We start from the raw sequence: 12,103 nt of genomic DNA, 5'->3' as shown, positions 1-12,103 counted from the left end.
TAAGAATAAAGGATATTTAGGATCATTTAAAAAAATTGATTGACATTGGTGAAACCTCTATTCATTTAGTATTGACAAATTGGTATTTATAGAAAAGAAGATTTATAGTTCAAAATGAAAAGCTAAGGAAGAGGTTCCCAAAGGGCCACAACTATCTACATATCTAACTAGGGGCAACAAAAGTTAAAAATAAGCTACAAGTGGGTAAATTCCTACACTAGTTATAATGGATCAAATCTTTCTTGTTCCTATTAGTTTGAGAGTTCCTAAAGAGTTTTTTTAATTCTATTTTATTGTTTGTTTTAGTTTTTCTCTACCATTTTTTTCTTAAATAATGTTTATTTTATTCTTTTATTATAATCATATTTCTATTACTTTTTCATTTTATAATTATTAAATTATCGTTATAACTTTCAAGGTATACAATGTTATTGATTCTTTTGAAACAAACATGCATTGATCAAAATTTATTGCTATCTCTTATTTCGTTTTTTTCTATTGCTAAATCCACCCAAATACATGACTACCATTTAAGAATATTCATTATTCCAACGCACCTAAATGATCCTAACAATAGTTTTAACCCAACAATTAAAACTGACATATATCAAGACCAATTTCTTTAATACATATGAGACTGCTACTATACATGTAATCTCATATGTTATAATATATGTATATTATAACAAGAAGGCGGCTAAGTGTAAAGAAAAAATATGGGGTTATGGGTAAATGTCACCTGGTTCTTATTCCATCTGTTATGCCTCTTGCTTTGTTTATGCTTATGCCTTAGCTACCTTTACTCTGGTTGGTTTTGATTCTGCACCTAATGAATCTTCAGAAATAAAACCCTCTGCCTTCACCTCTATCACTGAAGCTTCTGTTGCTACGGGTATTTTTGTTCGGTCAGGGTATAGGATTGGCCTTGGAACTCAAAGTTCTATACACTCTTATTGCTACTCCTTTACAACATATCGCCTTCTTGTTTTTATGAATTTATAGTAAACTCTCCATTACCTCAATACAACTTTAAATGCCATATTCTGTACTATAATTAACTACAGCTTAATCAATATCACAGTTATACATACTTTAAAACGCCTATAGATATAATGGTTTTGCTTGCAATTTAAAGTGGTATAAAAGTCTTTATTTCATGTGAACAACAGCACAGAATTAATATTTGCCAATCATATTAATTAGCTTGCACATAAAATATATCTTACTGCTCTTCTAATATAGAATATAGAAAAAGGGAAGTTGTCTACCCTTTCACAAAAGAAATAAACACATTATAAAAAAACACAGTTCTACATTATCCAGCCAGATCTTTTCTGGCAAATGATTCATTCAGTCTACCCATGCCAATTAATTCCTGCCGCCCCTTCCTCGTGCCCCCCCCCCCCGGCCACGCCCTCTGCCTCGAGAAGCTACTTCCCCTCCATCTTCACCATTACAACCAATTCTACCTTCACCACGACTTTGGCCTCTACGAAAGCCATTGTCATTATAATTACCATCATAACCAAACCTGCTACTGCCATGAGCTCCCTTGCCATTGTCATTAAAATCACCATTGCCATTTTGTGCATTGCCACTGGATCCACCCCTACCGCCCCTCCCACGAGCACGACCTCTGCCCGACACGAATTGAGAATTCTCTCCCTCATTTTCATATTCAAGTATAGGTTTAAGTTGAACAACTGGAAGTGATGGTCCATAACCAGTAGATGATGTGTCCAGTTTCGTTGTGGACAAAGTTATTGTTATCATGGATACGTGCCTCACTGTTTCCAAAGGCAAAAGACCTTCCTCAACAGGCTCCCAAGTATATGTTACAGGATCAGAGCTAATTGTTGTGTTGTGGTGAAGATTTGGAATCCTCCTCTTAACGATCTCTGCAACTGTTACTGCCTTACTAATTGCGTTTCCCAATGCCTTCAACACAACTGTAGATGCACCTCTCTCTGTGAGTAAAGTTATTGCATGTGTAACATACTTCCTAGGCATCCCCCGGGTACCTATGCGAATCTCGTTATCCATAATAGGGACCTCAGGGCGAGGCTTCTCTACTCGCTCATATTTCTCCATGGTTAGAAAGTTTCAACCTCTGCTTACAGATAAACCCCAAACCATATCCCAAATTTGCTCAAATACGGATTGCGGATTTTTGTTGATGCTAGAGACTAGATCAAGAAGTGTCCTCCTTGCTGCTTGATTGAATCAGTTGAATTTGATCGTGGGGTTGGCTTCTATTTATAAGAGTAAGTGAAGCGAAACAAGGGGGAGTTTGAGAAAATAGTAAAGCCGACTGGACTTCGCAAGCAACCTCCCATTTAATCTTATTCTTATTATAATATATTAAATTATATTATACATATGATAGTAATTTATTTATATATAATTACTATTATATCTATTTATTTAGATGATTGAATAGTAATTTAATATAATTTAAAAAAATTGGGAATATTTTAAATAGATGATTGAATAATGAAAAAAGTTAGAGTTGTTTTTTATTTTATTTGAAACAATGTATTTTATATTTGTTCTTAATTAATAAATTTGGATTAGACATCCAACATTCTAAAATATGGTGTCTAAGAATGGATTTTGTTAATTGTTGGGTTAAGTAGTATTTGTTATTAGAATGTAATAATTATAAATAAGCTTACTATTCTCACTTTAAATGACTTAATTATAGTATATTCTTATCCTATGATTACCTAAATGTAGATCACCTTATAGTCATTGAATGAGTCTTATTATAAGGTTATTTCATTTTCTTTTTCTTCTCATCAATCCAGTGCCACCCCTAATTCATGTCCACTGCCTTGAATGCTTGTACAATTTTTTTTGGTTTAGCATCAATGTCGTCTAATTCAATATTAATAACATAATCAAATTCCTTGTGAAGGGGTGGAAATAACGAAAGAGAAAATTTCCCCCATACTTTCAACAAGCAATCACCCATGTCTTTATTTTCTTGTATCCTTTACACAAGCATACTATACAATAATGGTTCTAGTAAAGCCCTCTTTGAATCCTCATAATTATCATTTAGATTTGCATTTACTTTATCAAAGGAAGAATGATAAATACTTGAACTTGTATCTTATACACATACTCTACCATTGAATTCATATGTAGTGTCTCTCCTTGACATACTTTTCTTTCGATGCATTGATAGACATTTATGAACATTGTTTAAGTACATTTATGATACTCTTGATTGATTCTTATGGTTTTGATTATGTTCTAATTGTAGCGTCATAAATTGTACGCACTTGCTAGGGTGGTACAATTTCACACCTAGTTTAGCACCCGCCTTGGCGCATTTTGCATTTGCATTGCATTTCCCCTTTAGCACTTAATTAATTAAATTAATTAGGTCTAAGGTTCTATTTCATCATATTCCACATCATAAAGTTGGGCCCTTTCATTAAAGTGTGCCCCTTTCATTTTATTCCTCCAATACATCATTTAATCAAAAACCCTAATTAGGTCCTATTTTGAACTTGGGGGCTTGATTTCGGGGGTCAAAACATCTCGAAATCACCTGTAACTTCGGGATTCTCTTTAAAATCATCATATCCGACGGCCCTGAAAATTTGGTGAAAAGTTGTCGGGACCATGGTGCCCGGAGTGCACACGGTCCCGGACATTTTTCCCAAAATTTTAGGAGCGCGATCCAATCATAAAATAAAGCTTAACCCCAAGAAATTGGCGAGAGATTCAATCTCTAGGTCGGCCGAAAGTTGAAATTAAGACCTAGGGTTTCATATATAAGAGCTCTCTTTCTTCATTTGAAAGGATCGAAATTTCTGGTTTCAAGGACCTTCTATGCTGGGAAAGAGCAGATCTTTGAAGACTTCAACAACATTCAACATCCATCCATCAAGAATTCATCAATTTCATTCATTCATTTAGGGCTTTGAAGACATTGAAGAGCAATAGGGGATTACCGACTGAAGATTGGCTTGTACCCCTCCCTTGGGGTTGGGTATGATTTCATGTTGTTTTCATGTCTTTGCATAAGCTTCATTACATCATTTGCATTCATGCTTTAGATCACTTTGCATCTTGATTTGGAGCATTTACATTATCATTTACAAGCAATTAGGGTTTACTTTCTAGGTTGCTCTAGTTTGCTTACTTGCATTTTAGGATCTTGCACACACACAAGGTCTGCACACACACTACTTTTACAATACAACTTGGCTATTCGTGGAGGTGGAAATCACCAAAGCGGGGGTTTGACTAAGGAAAAACCCTATATAGCCGCCCACCACACCTTTTTAGATATAAGTGCAGGTTTCGGAATTCGGACGACGCCGCAAGTTGCAGATCTAGAAGAAGCAGACCAAGATAGAACTACACACCAAATTTTAGAGAAAAAGACCAGGACAGGGGCATGGGGCACCCTGGTCCTGCCAGGATAGGGGCGCTGGGTGCCCTGGTCCTTCTGTCAGACAGCAATTTTCAGCATTTTTGACAGCTTTTCAGGTTGCAAAACAACAGTTTCAGGAGCAGTTTCAGGGGCAGAATCAAGACGGTGGCGCCCGCGTCCCTGTCCCGAACATTTTCACTCATATTTTAACACCGGGTATGCATTTACATTCTTGTCTTGTCCTTGTGTTTACAGCTTTCCATTGTTTAAGTTCAATTCTGCAATCTTGTTATTAGTTCATACTTGCACTTTGGGGTTAGGGATTGAACTTGCATCATTTTATCTTTCAATTGCAACAAAGGAATAGAAATCTTAATAGGTAGCCCGTGGCTCTCTCTTCCACAAAAAGAAGTAGCCAATTGTGTGATACCTCTAGGCTCTTTCGTATTCCACAAGTGTGTGGTTGAAAGTGAGATTAGGGCATGTTTGCTTAGTGTCACTTTTTCTCCTACACATTTTTGGTGAACCCGACGTGAACTCTAATCTTCTCTAATTCTGATTTATGTTTTCAAATTTGAGTGTTTATGCTATTTCAAATTCAAATTTGTATTTACAAGTTTTAATTTCTTGCAAGATTCAAAAATTTAGAGGAAATTTTTGCTAAAACCCTAATTTTGTTGAACTTGTGGATAGCTTAATTGGGATCAATAATTTCAAATCTGATTTAGGAACTCATTTGAATCATAAATTTCATTTTCTAAATCTACATTCTAGGTGCTTGCATTGAACATTTCCTTCTATTTTGCATGTGTTATCATTTGAAAGAGGAAAATTGTTGTCATGATGCATTCATTTCATAGATGTGATAATGGGTTAGCTTCCCTTGTTTCAATTTTCCCTTCTCCTAAAGAACCTCCCCCCATCTATAACAACATTTTAGTGCCTAAAAGAGTTGCTACCAATCCCTTTGAGACTCTCCCATGCTCTAAGGATGAAGACTTTAAGAGTGATCTTGACAATTCTCCTAAAATGTGCCCTTCCTATTTAGCTATCCTAGAGGAAGAGAATGATATCATAAACACCTTTCTTAATGCCTCTCTAAGTGAAAAGGTATTGATGAACATTGACTTATTTTCTCCTAAAGTTGGTCCTTCCAATGGGGGCATGTTAGTGCAACAAGAGGTTATGAACACTTCTTTCAAAGATCTCCTTCCTAGGCATGAATCTTTGGAGAAATATGTTCATGTTCCTCCTAAAAAACACTCCCTTCATGAGGATCCTTTTGTGCAAGAAGATGACATTATCCCTACATTTCCTAGTGATGGCATTTCCTTTTCCAACAAAATTCCCACTAGAGATGATGAATTGATGATAAATGCTTACCCTTCTCCTAAAGTGTGTCTTACCCATAAGCATCCCTTAGAGAAAGAAGATGAAATAATAAGCAATTTCCTTAATTCTCTCTCCCCTAAAGATCATATTGAACATATTTTGAGGAAAGAGGATGAGTTTAACACATCTATTGATGCTCTTCCTCCTAAGGATGAGGAATTAATAAACAATGTTATCTCCTCTCCCGAAATTGACAATACTTCAAACATTCCTTTCAACAACTTCGCTATTTGGGATGAACCATTAGAAGAAGGTGTAGATTATTCTCTACCCCATGAGATAACCCTAGCCAAAGGGGATGAAATTAAGATTGAAAACCCCCTTGATAGTTTCTCACCTTCCATGAATCTCAATTATTCTCCCTCTAAAAATAAAGCATCTCCCTCTCCTCAACTTGGTTCTACTCATAAGGAAACCCTAGTTCAAAGCAAGATGGTTAACATCTCTTTCAAAGATCTCCCTCTCAAAAGTGAGACTTTAGAGAGAAATGTTGATCCTTCTCCTAGAGAGTTTATTCCCCATGTAGATCCTTTGATGATAGAGGATGATATGACCTTTCCTAGTATTACTCTTCCTACTAGAATATCAATGCCTACCCCTTGTCTCTCTCCTAAAATTGATTTAATCCGTGATAAGATTTTAGTGCAAGAGAAAACTATCAATAATTCTTCCAACACTTTTGTTCATTCCTCTAAACCATCCTCAATCAATTTGATACATGTGAATGAAACACCTAACAAACCTCTCTTCACTATCCAAGGTGCTTGTCCTTCTCAAAATTCTCAACCTTTAAATAAGCCTATCTTAGTGGTTCAGGGTGGTTATGCTAATGATTCTTTTTGCACTCCTAACAAACCTATTATTACTGTGCAAGGAAGTTACTCTACTAAGAGCCCTTATGAGTATGCTAAGCAACTGACTAGAGAGAGTTATAATGCGGTTGCTCATACCTATAACACAAGAAACAATAGGCAACCTAATCCTCCTCCAGTTATCCCAACTTCACTTCCTCCTTCCCAACCTATTCTTCCTCAAGCTCCTCGTATTTCACAAGTTCTTGGTAAGGAATATGATCTCATAGAACAACTTAAAGCTACCCCTGCTAAGATATCCCTTTGGGATTTGATCCAAACTTCTTCCGCTCATCATGGAATGTTACAAGATGCCTTGAAAGATTTGAATGTTCCTCCACCTAATACATCTAGTAATATAGTGTCTTTGGTTAACTCTGTGATTAATCCTAAAGCTCAAATTGTGTTTACTCAAGATGAGTTGCCTATTAGTGAAATTCAACATCAATATGATCCCTTGATGATTGTGGTTATCATAAATGACACTGCTATAAGACGAACACTGGTAGATAATGGTTCTGGCCTTAATGTGTGTAGCATTAATCTATTGCATAAGATGAATGTGGATACATCCCTTATTGAGCCTGACTCTCGTCCCATTTGAGGCTTTGATAATGTGGCTAAGTCTTCATTAGGTATTATCACCTTACCCATCACAGTGGGACCTGTTACTTTTCTTACTCCTATCCATGTTATGTCGAGAAATCTAACATACAACTTGTTATTAGGGAGACCTTGGATTCACAGTATGCAAGCTGTCCCCTCTACATTGCATAGACAAGTTAAATTTATTTATAATAATAAGACATATACCTTGATAGGGGATACTAATTTTCAATCTTGTTTGCAAACATCTACTTCCAAAGGGAGTTCTTCTAAGCCTTCCTCTTCTAGTGATGACTCATTAAACAAGATACCTATGGATGAATCATCACCCTCTGATAATCAAAATTCTTTGGATGAGTCTGAAGTTTCTGAAGAAGATTCGTCTCAACTTGAATCTACACATGACAAGGCTTTTGATCCTGAGAAGGTTCTCGCAGAAGACGATTGGGGATCTCTTGATTTCAATCCCACCTTTGTAGGTGAGTATAGGGTTCCTCCTAGAGAGCTTAAAGTTAAAAAGAAGGAAGAAACTAGAGATCAATTAGTCTTACCTGAACCTATGAGCAATAATTTTGTGGCTGCTTCTCAAACTTCTTCTCCTCACACCTCTAATTCTGAAGAATTTGATTCTTTGTCTTATGAAAAACCACCTTTTCTTTCTGAAATGGCTAATCGTTATGGTCGTGGTTTTCATATTTTGGCTAAGAGTGGCTATAGTGGAAATGGTTGTGGTGCAAATGAACAAGGAATTAAAGTTCCTTTAGAACATAACATGCATGAATATTCATTTGGACTTGGATATAATCTTTCTAAGCCCACCAAAGCATCTAAAAAACCATCTCTCAATGTGAATGCTATATTTAGTAGTGATGATGATCTCACTTCAACTAAATCATCTTCTACTTCTATCAACTCTCATTCCCCTCATAAGGAAATCTTGGCGATGAACAAATCTCTTTATGACTCCCCTCAAATTTCTAAATCCACTTATGAATCTTTATCTCCTATTCATCATAAAGTCCTTTCCTCCAGGGATAAGGCTCTAATAAATTACACTCATCTTTCTTCTAAGATTTCTCGTAACTTTCCTTCTTCAATTTTTATCACTTTATACATGTTTTTGATCTCACTTATAGTTGAGCATTTAGCATGTCATATTCAAATACCTCATTTAGTCTATCATGTCTTTAAATAACATTAATGGCTATTATGTTGCTCATCATTATGTGACATTGGTAGCTCATTTACTGGGGGCTCATTGTCATTCATGATGGGACAATTTCAAGTGCAATCATATTTTTGAAGCAACATAATAGCCTAATTTTTCTATGTTATCTCTTGTTCCTATGGGGTAATAATGTGGAAATACTAATCATCTTTTCTTTAGAATCCTCTTTTCCTAGATATGGGAGAAGATGTGTATTCTCTTTCTTACCTTACCCACTTCTTGTGAGGAGCATTTTACATACACTAATGTCTTGCTTGCATGAACTCATGTGAGTATGTAGTACATTTTGCTTATGTCTAAATCTCTCCCTAGAAGATTGTGTAAGTCCTTCTCATTGTCCTTATCCTTGGGAGGCAATGATCTTTCCTTATTTTTATCTAAGGATCCACCTTTTCCTATTTCATGGATGGTGTGAACTTTATTACTTGATGTTATTCCTTATATGCATTTGTTGTTGTTTGTTCAAGGATTCTCTCTTACAAGAGGTGTAAGTCCTTGACTACAACCTCTTTTGCACTTTGTAAAATACATCCATAATGAATTCACTCTCCCAATTGGGTTAAAAAGAGCGTCATCCTTCATTAAGAATCACTTTCACCTCGTAAAAGAAGGAAGTATTGCATTCTTATTCTCTTCTTTGTCTTATTCTAGAAGGTGTTATATTTGTCTAAAACAATTCCTCTCGGGGATAGGTGTCTTTTGTACAAAGATCTCTTCTCCTCTAAGGATCTCCTTTACACATACTACAAGATATCCCTTTTCAACTATCTTATCCTTGCTTAAAGAGTGCAAAAACTCCCTTGCTTGGATCTATGACATTGTTGCATTTTTGGGGTATCTTCTTTTGTGATGAAGGTAGGTATCCTTGTTCTACTTTGCTTATGACATAAACATTACACTTTTTGAGCAATGGGTCATTCTCGGAACCAGAGCACAGACTCTTAGAGCGAGATGTCTCCATTTTTCTTTTATGCAAGGTGATTATTCTTAGAACCAGAGCACAAACTCTTAGAGCGAGATGTCACACTTTTTTACTATACATATATAGGTTGTAGCATACTCGGGCATAGACTCCTATGAGGTGTTTCTAACCTCCCTTACACACACATGCACGAGGTGGAGTGGAACTAGTGGCATAAGGCTAGACTTTCTCACTCTCCTCCCTTACATGGATCACCTAGACAGACTCTAGGGGCTAGTTTTCCATGTCCTTTTTCCCATGGATCACTTAGAAAAGATCTAAGGGTGAGAAGTCCATGTTTTCTCTCTCACTATTCTTCTCATGGATCACCAATGTGTGTATTCATGCTTTTTTCCTTTCTTTTCTTCTCTTTGCATTTTGTTTCCATGTACATCCTTCATCTTGTGTTAGAGAACTCTCAAATCCTCACATTCTTTGTTGTGTTGGAATTGAGATTTAGTCCTCTTTCTTACCAAATGATTCTCTATTAGTTTTTGATCTCATATCAAATATTCTTGTGAGCATTTGTCATCAATATTCTTTAACAATTCGAAGTGGTAAACATGATACCCTGTTTCAACTCACTAAAATTAGCAAGCCGAAACAGGGGGGGGCATATAGCTACCCTCAAATTTTCATCACCTTCCTTAGTAAGCATTAGGTGATTTTGTGATCTAACGTGTGTTTTGTAGGGTGCGGTTCCTAACTGTGTACTGCAGATACCGCTGGGGGCTTCATTCGACAGACTTATGGATATATCCTTTTTCAAATAATGTTTACTTTTCTGTACTTTAGCTTGCATATGCACGTAGTGTTCATATGACCGCTAAAGTGGGGGCTAAATGTAGTGTCATAAATTGTACGCACTTGCTAGGGTGGTACAATTTCACACCTAGTTTAGCACCCGCCTTGGCGCATTTTGCATTTGCATTGCATTTCCCCTTTAGCACTTAATTAATTAAATTAATTAGGTCTAAGGTTCTATTTCATCATATTCCACATCATAAAGTTGGGCCCTTTCATTAAAGTGTGCCCCTTTCATTTTATTCCTCCAATACATCATTTAATCAAAAACCCTAATTAGGTCCTATTTTGAAATTGGGGGCTTGATTTCGGGGGTCAAAACATCTTGAAATCACCTGTAACTTCGGGATTCTCTTTAAAATCATCATATCCAATGGCCCTGAAAATTTGGTGAGAAGTTGTCGGGACCATGGCGCCCGGAGTGCACATGGTCCCGGACATTTTTCCCAAAATTTTAGGAGCGCGATCCAATCATAAAATAAAGCTTAACCCCAAGAAATTGGCGGGAGATTCAATCTCTAGGTCGGCCAAAAGTTGAAATTAAGACCTAGGGTTTCATATATAAGAGCTCTCTTTCTTCATTTGAAAGGATCAAAATTTCTGGTTTCAAGGACCTTCTATGCAGGGAAAGAGCAGATCTTTGAAGACTTCAACAACATTCAACATCCATCCATCAAGAATTCATCAATTTCATTCATTCATTTAGGGCTTTGAAGACATTGAAGAGCAATAGGGGATTACCGACTGAAGATTGGCTTGTACCCCTCCCTTGGGGTTGGCTATGATTTCATGTTGTTTTCATGTCTTTGCATAAGCTTCATTACATCATTTGTATTCATGCTTTAGATCACTTTGCATCTTGATTTGGAGCATTTACATTATCATTTACAAGCAATTAGGGTTTACTTTCTAGGTTGCTCTAGTTTGCTTACTTGCATTTTAGGATCTTGCACACACACAAGGTCTGCACACACACTACTTTTACAATACAACTTGGCTATTCATGGAGGTGGAAATCACCAAAGTAGGGGTTTGACTAAGGAAAAACCCTATATAGCCGCCCACCACACCTTTTCAGATATAAGTGCAGGTTTCGGAATTCGGACAACGCCGCAAGTTGCAGATCCGGAAGAAGCAGACCAAGATAGAACTACACACCAAATTTCAGAGCAAAAGACCAGGACAGGGGCGTGGGGCACCCTGGTCCTGCCAGGACAGGGGCGCTAGGCACCCTGGTCCCTGGGACAGGGGCGCTGGGCACCCTGGTCCTTCTGTCAGACATCAATTTTCAGCATTTTTGATAGCTTTTCAGGTTGCAAAACAGCAGTTTCAGGGGTAGAATTAGGACGGTGGCGTCCGTGTCCCCGTCCCAAACATTTTCACTCATATTTTAACACCAGGTACACATTTACATTCTTGTCTTGTCCTTGTGTTTACAACTTTCCATTGTTTAAGTTCAATTCTGCAATCTTGTTATTAGTTCATACTTGCACTTTGGGGTTAGGGATTGAACTTGCATCATTTTATCTTTCAATTGCAACAAAGGAATAGAAATCCTAATAGGTAGCCTGTGGCTCTCTCTTCCACAAAAAGAAGTAGCCAATTGTGTGATACCTCTAGGCTCTTTCGTATTCCACAAGTGTGTGGTTGAAAGTGAGATTAGGGCATGTTTGCTTAGTGTCACTTTTTCTCCTACACACTAATGATAGATATTTCATGTAGATAGATGATACATTATGTTTTATGTGGATGATGATATATTTAGTACTATGTTAATATTTTAATTTATGTTTAGTTATTTATGCGTATTTAGTGACTTATATTTACTATTGATGTTATCATATTGTACTATACGTTAACTTTACTTCATA

At 36.7% G+C, this 12,103-nt stretch overlaps 1 protein-coding gene across 1 annotated transcript; it reads right to left on the bottom strand.

The window, feature by feature from the left end:
• Positions 1–1,368: 1,368 nt before the first annotated feature.
• On the bottom strand, positions 1,369–2,091 carry LOC131032811 (uncharacterized). The gene has a single exon (XM_057963859.2). The coding sequence runs from the start codon at positions 2,089–2,091 to the stop codon at positions 1,369–1,371; it is 723 nt and encodes a 240-aa protein (XP_057819842.2).
• Between the last annotated feature and the right edge of the window lie 10,012 nt (positions 2,092–12,103).

Source organism: Cryptomeria japonica, chromosome 5 (assembly GCF_030272615.1).
Source record: "Cryptomeria japonica chromosome 5, Sugi_1.0, whole genome shotgun sequence".
NCBI classification, from domain to species: domain Eukaryota; kingdom Viridiplantae; phylum Streptophyta; class Pinopsida; order Cupressales; family Cupressaceae; genus Cryptomeria; species Cryptomeria japonica.
This window is presented reverse-complemented; position numbering and strand designations above follow the sequence as displayed.